The sequence below is a fragment of the Neoarius graeffei genome, chromosome 14 (genome assembly GCF_027579695.1).
Source record: "Neoarius graeffei isolate fNeoGra1 chromosome 14, fNeoGra1.pri, whole genome shotgun sequence".
NCBI classification, from domain to species: domain Eukaryota; kingdom Metazoa; phylum Chordata; class Actinopteri; order Siluriformes; family Ariidae; genus Neoarius; species Neoarius graeffei.
In genome coordinates this window covers 39,425,681-39,437,877 of record NC_083582.1, presented here as the reverse complement: position 1 = coordinate 39,437,877, position 12,197 = coordinate 39,425,681, and the positions used below count along the sequence as shown (strand labels likewise).

At 39.2% G+C, this 12,197-nt stretch overlaps 1 protein-coding gene across 2 annotated transcripts in view; it reads left to right on the top strand.

Moving 5' to 3' along the window:
- The window catches only part of abcc3 (ATP-binding cassette, sub-family C (CFTR/MRP), member 3), a 139,911-nt gene extending 131,458 nt beyond the window's left edge, over positions 1–8,453 (top strand). For both annotated transcript variants that reach the window (XM_060939630.1, XM_060939631.1), the window contains exons 27-31: positions 2,707–2,853; positions 3,360–3,518; positions 5,042–5,208; positions 5,326–5,520; positions 7,483–8,453. In XM_060939630.1, the coding sequence (XP_060795613.1) occupies positions 2,707–2,853; positions 3,360–3,518; positions 5,042–5,208; positions 5,326–5,520; positions 7,483–7,591 (777 nt within the window). In that variant the 3' untranslated portion in view covers positions 7,592–8,453. The remainder of the gene's footprint in view (positions 1–2,706; positions 2,854–3,359; positions 3,519–5,041; positions 5,209–5,325; positions 5,521–7,482) is intronic.
- The last annotated feature ends 3,744 nt before the right edge of the window (positions 8,454–12,197 follow it).

The window sequence follows — 12,197 nt, the reverse complement described above, 5'->3', positions numbered from 1 at the left end:
GAACCGCAACCGTGACATATTTAACAGTTATTCCATGAAATCGAGTCGTACATGAGCTGATAGCCGATGAGGCGTATAGCACCAAGTTGGCTATAAGTCATGTACAACAAGACTGAGTGGAATATCTGTTTTATCCACATTCACTGGATTTTGAGAAACAGCATTTTTATTTTTTGCAAATTTGATAAATAAAAACTTTATACAAAACATCCAACAAAATAATTTCTGCATAGAATGTAAACAAACCGGCGAAATGACAGTAGCAATTTGTGAAAAATGCTCTAATAATAATTCTTGAAAAATAAAAAAAGATATATTCTTACCATCAAATATTTTTATTCCATATTTTCTTTCGGGTGGCACAGTGGTGTAGTGGTTAGCGTCGTTGCCTCACAGCAAGAAGGTCCGGGTTCGAGCCCCGTGGCCGGCGAGGGCCTTTCTGTGCGGAGTTTGCATGTTCTCCCCGTGTCCGCATGGGTTTCCTCCGGGTGCTCCGGTTTCCCCCACAGTCCAAAGACATGCAGTTTAGGTTAACTGGTGACTCTAAATTGACCGTAGGTGTGAATGTGAGTGTGAATGGTTGTCTGTGTCTATGTGTCAGCCCTGTGATGACCTGGCGACTTGTCCAGGGTGTACCCCGCCTTTCGCCCGTAGTCAGCTGGGATAGGCTCCAGCTTGCCTGCGACCCTGTAGAACAGGATAAAGAGGCTACAGATAATGAGATGAGATATTTTCTTGCTTTTTTATATATTTTGGGGGGTTTTGTTTTCGAGTGGAGTTTCATCCTCGGTTGGTTCAGTAACACAGGCCGCCAGTTCTTCTTCTTTAGGGTTTTTTGGTAGTTGGCAAACCAACTTAAAAGTGCATTACCGCCCCCAACTGGGCTGGAGTGTGGAACAGGCGATATTGTGGGGAAAAAAACTATATTCTTTTAGCTGTTTTTGTTCCTTTTAAATACTTGTTAACAAACTGACACATCTGACTTGATGCACTCCACCATTTTGTTTCCTCATGGTATATGAGCTGATATCCTAGTAGTAGAGTAGCCAATCAGAGTGTGCAGTTGCTCATATCCAGTGAATGTGGATAGAATAATTTCCAATATTCTCACTCGTGAGGAAGTCAGTGAATTGTTTTGATAAATTTGGGTACATTTTGTTTATGAATGTGTCTATATCATAAGAAGAAAATCAACTTGGGCTTGAAGATATTATGTTTATATTCTTGTGTTAAAAAAACTCGTATTTTTCATATGAAGTACATCACAGATCTGATTGACATATTTAAATAAAATTGGCTGGCGTTGAGTGGTATATCAGATATATTCCATTTGGCTAGTGTGATACTGAACGAGTCGAAGACAAGTAGCAGAATGGAATATATCGATATACCACGAAAAAAGCCAGCTGATATTATTATTATTATTATAATACACCTTCTCTTTTTTCCAGTTTTTCAATGTCCGTTGGTATGCTTTTCTCTTGTAAACAGAAGGGACCCGTCAGGACCTTCTAGGCCTTCAGAAAAGGCCCAAACATGTCAGCATTCTCAAAGGCCAACACTAGTTAAACCACGAGTCGGTGCCATCAGCACAGCAGTGAAGTCCAGCCTCCCAGCCGGTGTAGCGTTCATCAGTAGTGTTAGCGAATGCTAATAAAGCAGTCAAGCCAGTGCTATCGACAGCAAGTAGCATAGGCTAATGACCGAGAAACTAAGGTTTCTGTCTCCAGACTCTTCTTCCACACACGTTGGCTACAGTATTTTTCACTCAGACTTAAGTATTCACTTCCCTATGTTGCTTTTTTGTTGTGTCTGGATAAGTTTTGTCTGAGCTGAAGTCCCAGCTCTAATAGTAACGGTTCACCACTGCTTGTAAATATGCATGAAGTATATCTAAAGTTTTGGTAGCCTTTCAGGTGTTCAACGTGTCTTTTTCTTTCCCAGCAAATAAAGAAATACTTCTGTGCATATGCATCAGAAAACTTCTCATTGAATATTCCCATCAGCTCCGACATGTGATGTCATGTTGCCTTGACAACCATGCAGTATCGTAAACCATATTCAACGCTCATTCGCCACTGGGTAGAGTGACATAGTACACATAGGATAAGCGATATGCTAACAATATTGCATGCTATTGAACCAAATGAATGAAACCCACTAGAAGGAAATAGAATGCATGTTTTTATTCCATTGAAAAAGTGTCCTGTATGTATAATAATTCCCAATATTTCACTCTGATGACATCACTCCCGATGTTTTTCCTGCACGTTGTCAAAATGGCGAACTGGTTCAAAATTAAAATTCTTTTGATTAACTTGCGTTTTTTTTTTTTTTTTTTGGGGGGGGGGTTGTGGATGTGTCCATGAAATATAAAGGACATTACACAGTGGCGCGAAGATGTGAAGTTTATCTTATCGTGTTGAAAAATATATCACTCATTTGCTTCGCTCACTCAAAGGTAAACTTCATCTCTTCATGTGACTTATTTACATATATAAGCGCTTAACATACTGGTTCATTTGTGAACACTTTATTAATCTACTTGTAAAAGTGCTAGGATTTAAATAGTGATTATTCGGCAAATAAAGATTTATTTTTTAAATAAATCTTATTAAAAATTATTCAGAGATGATATTGCGGTGTGGACGTACTACATTGGTGTGAATTTTTGATGAAATAAGTTGAACTCATGTATGTGTGTAGGCACCATGGGAGGTGGAGGACAAAAAGCCTTCATCTGACTGGCCTCCTGAGGGCAACGTGGAGTTTACAAACTACAGTGTGAGGTATCGAGAGGGACTCGACCTGGTGCTGAGGAACATTTCCCTCCAGGTGAAAGGAGGAGAAAAGGTCAGTAATGACTTCAGGAAGTACAGATATAAAGTAGTGCTTCTTAGACTTCTTTCTCTCCATCATGTTGTGCATTGTGACAACTTCCCAACTTTAAGAAACAAACAAACAAACAAAAATATATATAGATACCAGCCTTTCTCAACCGGGGTGCCGCGGCGCCCTGGGGTGCCGTCTGGCTTCATTAGGGGTGCCATCAAAAAATTATATATTCTAGCATTGAAATAAATAAAATGAATTAAAATTCCAAAAAACAATAGTTACACTAATGTAGATCATCGCCGCCTCATGCATCATCAAAATTTGTCTCACGGTCCCCTTTCCCATGTCACAACGTCACTGCCGGGGTCAGCGTATGGTCAGCGTGACTGCGTATATTTTATATGGGGGTGCCTTAAGAATTTGCATACTTCTGAAGGGTGCCGTGACTGAAAAAAGGTTGAGAAACGCTGTATATATAGATACACACACCAATTTTTGTTTAGAAAATCTGGGTTTGTTTGCAGATTGGCATTGTGGGTAGGACTGGAGCAGGCAAGTCCTCCATGACACTGTGTCTGTTCCGTCTGCTGGAGGCGGCAGAAGGGGAGATTACCATTGACGGAGTAAAGATTGCTGAGATCGGCCTGCACAACCTAAGATCCAAACTCACCATCATCCCCCAGGTTGAATACTTTCTCTCTTTCACCCGCCCCATGCAATCTGTTTTAATTTAAACACAGCTTTGAAAATGGTATTTATTGTTATATTAATATTTCTCTCATGTTGGGTTTTAATATGTCCACAAAAAAAAAGAACCTCAGTCTGATTGCCAAAAAAAATTCATGCTGGCAAAACTGTACAATCCAAAACATCTTGAAATGTTTATCAGTGGCTAATTAGCATGCTTTGCTCCAAACACAACTGTAGCTAATTTGTAGTGTGTTCACATCCAGATTGTTAACATTTTTTGGGTCCGTCCTTTGTTTTCTGCAGTAATTCCTGTTCTTGTGACCCTATTTCACTTTTAAACACTTTTATTTCTGCTAATTCACCTTCTAACCATGAGAACCACCTGTCCTCATTTGCCCCTCTTTCCTGATCTCAGATGTAGGTCTCGGGTATTGAACACTACTACAATAACAGTCCTGTAAAACACAAATAGACTGGTTGCATTTTAAGTGAAAAATATTGATACACATTGTGTTGTCAGTGTTTTATTGTAGGGCTTTTTGTTTTTTTCATGTAGCGCTCAGTAAAGGTTTTAGGACTGTGGGTTGTTTTTGTTGGATTTTTAGAATAAAAAGAAAAAAGGTCCATAATTTTTGCCTGTATATTTATATATTTTGGATTTATAATAATGGTTTTAGATTGGTATGGAGCAACGTGATTTGTTTTACTGAATTCGTTTTACTTTTTGTATGGTTATGCGATGAATTGTGTGGTATGGATTTTACTTTTCATTTTACCTTGGCAATGCTTTTTGGATTCCTTAGACTGGAATGAAAAATGAAGACTATGAAAGAAAGAAAGCAAAAATCATGGTGTTGGTTTTTAGAACAGAAACAGCAAAAGTTGCATAGTAGTTGTACAGTTGTGCTCATAAATTTATATACCCTGGTGGAACTTGCGTGGGAGAGAAAAAAAAAATCTGCCAGGTATGTAAACTTATGAGCACAAGTATATATTAGTTATATATAACTAGATGACTGAAACTGCCTGGAGGTGATTAAAGAAAATGAGCTGAGCTCAGAAGAACAAGCCAATATCAACTGTCTCTGAAATGAGGAACGACTTTATAGCTTGAGGATGAAGGTGTCGTTATCGGCTGTTTGCAGAAGACATTTAAAACTTATACATACCAGATTCAAATGTGTTAAAAAGTATAAAGATGAGTAGAATTTATCCAGTAAATGTTCTATGGACATACAGTACGTGGCAAAGAATAACCTTTATCGAAATGACAGAAAGATGGAAGAATTAAGAAAAAAGGTTTGCTGCAGAGGTTATGTTCACTACTTTTCTCTTTGAAAAAAATCAACAAAATAAGTCATTTGGCTAGGGGTGCCCAAACTTTTGTATACAGCTATATATGTTTGGATTCCATTCTGACTTGCTGTCAGTTATTATGTATGACTTGTCAATGTGAAGGGAAGTGTAAAGCTTTAAATGTGACCTGCATAATCTACTTTTTTTTTTTTTTTTATAGGAACCAGTTCTGTTCTCAGGGACGTTGCGGATGAACCTTGACCCTTTTGAAAAATACAGTGATGACGATCTTTGGAACGCTTTGAAACTATCTCACCTACATAAATTTGTCAGCAACCAGCCAGCTCAACTCGACTTGGAGTGCTCAGAAGGAGGAGAGAATTTAAGGTACATCAGCAACATGTAACACCTCCAGTTAATAGGTTTCAGTTAATAGGTTTTAGGCTTTGATTATTACAGTTTACGTTTATGAGCTCACGACCACCGTAATGTGGGTGTGTGCAGTGTGGGACAGAGGCAGCTCGTGTGTTTGGCCCGAGCCTTGTTAAGGAAGACCAGAATCCTCATCCTGGACGAAGCCACAGCTGCCATCGACTTGGAGACTGATGATCTCATCCAGTCCACCATCCGCACGCAGTTCGAGGACTGCACAGTCTTCACCATCGCTCACAGACTCAACACCATCATGGACTACACAAGGTATGACTGGTGTACCCTTTAGTATTTTGGTTTAAATCTGGTCCGTTAATACAGAATTGAGTTACTGTGATGCGTACACATGTATTCATGTGTAGAGAATGTTACAACAGCTTCAAATGTGGTTCAGCCAATCAGATTTTAGAACCGAAACAATTTTAGAATGGAGGGTTATAATATAACCATCCGCTTTCTGGAGGGCTCTCGAGTGGTGTAAAAGAAAAGGGATCACCCTGTCATCGGGACGTTGCAAGTTCACGTCCCGATGATGCCATCGCCATCCGCAGCCAGCAGTCAAGAAAGTAAAATTGGCCGTGCTGTCTGGGTGGGAGGGGGCATATACTTCTCTCTCCAGTCAATTACAGCAATGCATGCGGAAGATGGTAGATAGCACACTTCTTGCAGGTGTGTTAAGGCAGATTTATACTTCTGCCAGGGTGAAGTCTTCATACTGTCACACGAACCACACAAAAATTTACAATGTGAATTATATGTGATCATATACAGTATATCGCTGTGTCGGAAGCAAACATTAACACGGGAAAACTCACTCGTTTATTTATATTAGTTGTTCAGTGCGAGAGTTTTATCAGCGGTTTGAAGGTTTTAATGGGCTACACTTTCAGGAAGTAGTTTCGGAGCACACGCTTGACTACAGAAGACGGAAAGTACTCTTCTTTGGTGTTCTGCCTGACGGCAGGTCCGTCAAAGTTTCTAGGCAAGGATTACAGTCGTGGTTTCCCTTTGCTTTCTTCTGACTATTATAGAGGTTTTCTCCTCTCAACCATTCATACCTATGGGAGAACATGCAAACTCCACACAGAAAGGCTCGAAAGTCAGCCACTAGGCTCGAACCCAGAACCTTCTTGCTGTGAGGTGACATTGCTAACCACTATACCACCGTGCCACCATGGAAAGTACTAGATACACTACCGTTCAAAAGTTTGGGGTCACTTTGAAATGTCCTTATTTTTGAAAGAAAAGCACTGTTCTTTTCAATGAAGATCACTTTAAACTAATCAGAAATCCACTCTATACATTGCTAATGTGGTAAATGACTATTCTAGCTGCAAATGTCTGGTTTTTGGTGCAATATCTCCATAGGTGTATAGAGGCCCATTTCCAGCAACTATCACTCCAGTGTTCTAATGGTACAATGTGTTTGCTCATTGCCTCAGAAGGCTAATGGATGATTAGAAAACCCTTGTACAATCATGTTAGCACAGCTGAAAACAGTTGAGCTCTTTAGAGAAGCTATAAAACTGACCTTCCTTTGAGCAGATTGAGTTTCTGGAGCATCACATTTGTGGGGTCGATTAAATGCTCAAAATGGCCAGAAAAATGTCTTGACTATATTTTCTATTCATTTTACAACTTATGGTGGGAAATAAAAGTGTGACTTTTCATGGAAAACACAAAATTGTCTGGGTGACCCCAAACTTTTGAACGGTAGTGTACGATAATTGGATTTTTTAAATTGGATTTTCGTTGTTTTGACTTCAGATGTACTTTGAACAATATTACTCGATTTTAAACTACAGTATTTTAAACTGGATCAAACTGTCACCAAAATCAAACCATTTTCATGTGCAATCAGTCAGACACGCCTCTCCACCAAACAATCAGCATTCACCTGATGCAGAGCACCAAAGAGACACACAACGCTTAGTTAGCTCATGGGAGGACTGTGCTCTAACATGTCTCTGCATGCCATGTTTACCCATGATCCAGCTTTCTGTGTCATAACGCAAAGATGCATGAATGCAGAAGTATAAATCGGCCTCTACGCTGCCCTGTGATGCTGCATGAGCAGCAGTTTGAAAAGATGCTTTGTGCAAAAAGGGGTTTGAATAATAATAATAATACAGCATGGGCGCTGGCATCTCATTGGAGCTCATTTTGATTTAATTTGTAATAATTTAGTTCACTTTGTCGTTTTCAATCACATTCTCTTTTTGTTCACAGAGTTCTGGTGTTGGACAAGGGACAGATAGCAGAGTTTGACACACCAACAAACCTTATTGCACAGAAAGGAATATTCCATGGGATGGCAAAAGACGCAGGGTTGGTGTGAGCCTTCAAAACTGTGCCTACATCAACAGTGCCTTGATCCACAGAGAGACAGTGAATGTATCTTTATATTGTTACTCAGCTAGCCCTGTAATTGTTTATGCATTATTGTTATTTTATATACACATCAGTGCTACTGTTACTTTGGCCAATGAATTTTAATGGCAAACCAGTCTATTTTTGTACTGTATTATTTAAGTTACTTTTAAGGCTTTGCAACAGGGAAAAATGCTGTTGAAGTAAAGATGCCATTCCACTTTGGTAATAAAATATGTACTGTACACTGTGGAATTATGTTACTTCTACTGTCTCAAGCAATACTTAAGTTTTGTTGTTGTTGTCATCAGGAAGTTCCAACGTTGATTTTGTGACCAAATTTCAAAAATTTGCCTGACAATCAGATTCAGCATTACATGTACTGTAAGTTTGAGATGTTTGAAGTGTGTCCAGCCTGGATCCATGTTCTAGATTGATTAGACTTCAGCACAGAAACATTAATATTGTAGCCCTCTTTATTTTAATGTTTTGACTTAAAGGGATCACATCTATTTTTTTCTTCAGCAGCTACATGTTTTCACAACATATAAACCAGTTTTTCACAGTTTGCTTCAGGACCATTTAGATTCAGATATAAAAACAGCTTTTACTGATTGATTACGCTGATTTAAATTCAAAACAACTTTATACTGTGAGCAAATGGCAAACTGTGTGCTCTGAACATGTGAAAACACGAGGTTTATTTTCTGAATAATAAAATAGCATTTTCATATTTCATGTGGAAACAAATATAGGATTGTAAGACCATTGAATGAATATATATAAGAAAAACACTATACGAAATTTTAATAAAATTGAGAAACAAATTATTGGGTGAATGATCCAAAATGTTTGAGAACTTTTTTTTATGTAATTCACTTTAAATGCAAATCAATTTATAAATTCAAACTTCATAATCTTGCTCGTATTGTGCCTCACTTTTTTCATCAAATTTTCCAAATAGCCATATGTTGGCAGAACATGCTCACTTGTACATTTGAAGTTGCAACAATTGAATTTCTACTTGGGAAGACATTGCCACAAAGGTGTTTTGATGAGGTGTATGCAGGACTATTTATTTAAATCCCACTCCAGAAGGAATTCGCAGTCCCTCCCACAGAAATTTTGAGCAATTCCAATTGCTCTTACAGTTATTTTTGCATGCATCTGGCCCACATATTTTCTAATGAACTTCTACTTCCAAAAATATAAGCTACAAATTTAAACCACAGCAACGCAGAAATAAAGCAATTAAAGATAATGGATGAATGTTACTGAACTTGGCCTTTCTTTGTCTGCAAGTTTTAAACCTGGCTTCAAATTTGGCTTCTGGGGGTCAAGCCCCGAATGTTTTCTCAAAAGCCCCTAATCTTTTAAGGTTTTTAAAATAAATTCAACTTGTGTCATTTCCCTCAGCTGCCATCCACAGAAAGTGGTTCAGCTTCAGCAGCATCAACATCGACCGGTGAATCATGGACAGATGTTTCAGGTTTGGGAATCCGCAGTTGCAACACTGCGGCTAGTAGCAATTAGTTAGTGAAGTGACTAGCCTAATGGATTGCTGCAGACTAGCTAGCTAATATTAGCTATGGTTAGCTTGCTAACCAACACTAGCTGATTTTACTGTGTTTGAACATATTATATACAGTAATAATTATAATAATAATGTTCAACTTATATAGCGCCTTTCATACACCTAAGGTTGCTTTACAATTGCAAAAGTAGATGGCAGATATCACAGTGGGGATGCGACTCTGTCACCGCCATCTTGCAGAGGTGTTCTGACCCATTCAAATAGTAGAAAATGCCAGACATTTATGCAGGTTTTGGATGTTCTAATGAAAGATATGTTAAAACCAAGCACCAGGGAATAACATTTCACAGATGTGAAGTTCTCATCTCATTATCTCTAGCCGCTTTATCCTGTTCTACAGGGTCGCTGGCAAGCTGGAGCCTATCCCAGCTGACTACGGGTGAAAGGTAGGGTACACCCTGGACAAGTCGCCAGGTCATCACAGGGCTGACACATAGACAACTATTCACATTCACACCTACGGTCAATTTAGAGTCACCAGTTAACCTAACCTGCATGTCTTTGGACTGTGGGGGAAACCGGAGCACCCGGAGGAAACCCACGCGGACACGGGGAGAACATGCAAACTCTGCACAGAAAGGCCCTCGCCGGACACGGGGTTCGAACCCAGGACCTTCTTGCTGTGAGGCGACAGCGCTAACCACTACACCACCGTGCCGCCAGATGTGAAGTTATTTAAAATATTTTACTGTTATGAACATGAAGGATTTGATACAAGTTTATCCTTTTTTTAAGCTAACATAAAGTTACTGTCCTGATACTAAGTTATATTTACTTAGTTTACAACCCCAATTCCCAAAAAGTTGGGACACTTTGTGAAACATAAAAACTGAATGTGAAAATTTGCAAATCATGGAAAACCTATTTTTCATTGAAAATGGTAAAGACAACATATCAAATTTTGAAACTCAGAAATATTATTGTTTTTTGAAAAATATATGCTCATTGTGAATTTCATGTCAGCAACACATTTCAGAAAGGTTGGGACGGGGAAACAAAAGACTGAAAAAGTTGTGTAATGCTAAAAAAAAATACTAATTTGGTTAATTGGGTATAAAATGAGCATCCCTGAGAGGCTGAGTCTCTCAGAAAATGGGGAGAGGTTCACTGCTTTGTGAAAGACTGTGTGGGCAAACAGTGCAACAATTTCAGAATAACATTCCTCAATGTAAAATTGCAAAGAATTTGGGGATCACATCTATGGTACATAATATAATTAAAAGATTCAGAGAATCTGGAGAAATCTCTGTATGCAGGAGACAAGGCTGAAAACTGTCATTGAATGCCTGTGATCTTCAGGCCCTCAGGAGACACTGCATTAAAAGCGGACATGTGTCTGTAGTGGAAATCACTATATGGGCTCAGGAACACTTCAGAAAACCATCGTCTGTGAAAACAGTTCATTACTGCATCCACAAATGCTAATTAAAACCAGATATAAACAATATCCAGAAACATCTCCACCTTCTGTGGACCCAAGCTCTTTTACGATGGACTGAGGCGAAGTGGAAAATTGTCCCGAGGTCTGATGAATCAAAAGTAGAAATTATTTTTAGAAATATTTCGATTACGTTCATTATGTCTTATATTAAATATAGTTAGTATTTTTTTTTTTTTTCTTTTTTAACAGACATCTAATTTTTAGGTTTGTTTACCTGACATGTTTCGACGTATAACTTCCGTCTTCCTCAGAGTGTCTCCGGATGTTGTTGGTGACGCATCTTTTATCAGCTGATGTTTCTGAAGGCGTGGCCTTCCTGTCTGGATTGACAGGTCGGTCACGCCTTATACTGACATCACTCAGCTCCTTCAATTCATCGCCACATCCACATACTTTCAGTTCAGGAATACAATTTACAGACAGAAGGAAGGTTTTGCCATGGGAGACCCACTATCAGCCATCATGTGCGGCTTTTTCATGGAAGATCTGGAGCAGAAAGCACTCACTACAATACCATCGGAATACAGACCAACACTCTGGAAACGGTATGTGGACGACATATTGGAAAAAGTGAAGAGGGGACACACTCAACAGCTCACCGACCATCTCAACACCATAGACAATACCGGCAATATAAAATTCACACATGAAGAAGAGACAGAGCAGTCAATAGCATTTTTGGATTTGAAAATACAACACACGGAAGATGGGGACATCAAAATAAAAGTACACAGGAAACCCACACACACCGACCAATATTTAAACTGGACTTCCGAACACCCCATAATGCACAAAATATCAGTAGTTAGAACATTACATGAACGCACAGCAATAATTACAGATTCACAGGACAAAGAACAGGAGGAACAACATATACAACACGCACTGAAGGCATGTCAATATCCACAATGGGCAATATCCAAAGGGGCGGAACAGGTTAAGAACAACAAAACACAGAAGAAAGGGAAAAAACAAACTAACAAACAAGAACACAGGGGAGTAGTTACATTACCATACATCAGGGGAATAACTGAACGCATTCAAAGAGTAATGAGGAAACACAACATTAACACACCTGTCAAACCACACACAACACTCCGTCAGATCCTGGTTCATCCCAAAGACAGAATACATCCGGACAACAGATGCAACACCATATATGAGATTCCATGCCAATTATGCAATAAAACTTACATTGGGGAAACAGGAAGGAGTTTCAATACAAGAAAAAATGAACATAAGAAAGAGTGCGAAAAGGAGACAGCTACAAGACAAACCCGAACAATAAAAGAAAAGGCACAACAGGAAAATTATAAGTCAGCTATAACAGATCATTGCAAAAGGGAAAATCACATTATGGACTGGGGGAATGCCAGAGTCATCCGCACAGAAGATAACAAACATCAGCGCTGGATCAGGGAGGCCATGGAGATCCGTAAGCGAAGCCCGAGGACCATCAACCGGGATGAGGGAGCATACATGCTCTCCCATACCTGGAGTGCCATCTTGCAGGGGACGAACAGACAGTATAAGGCGTGA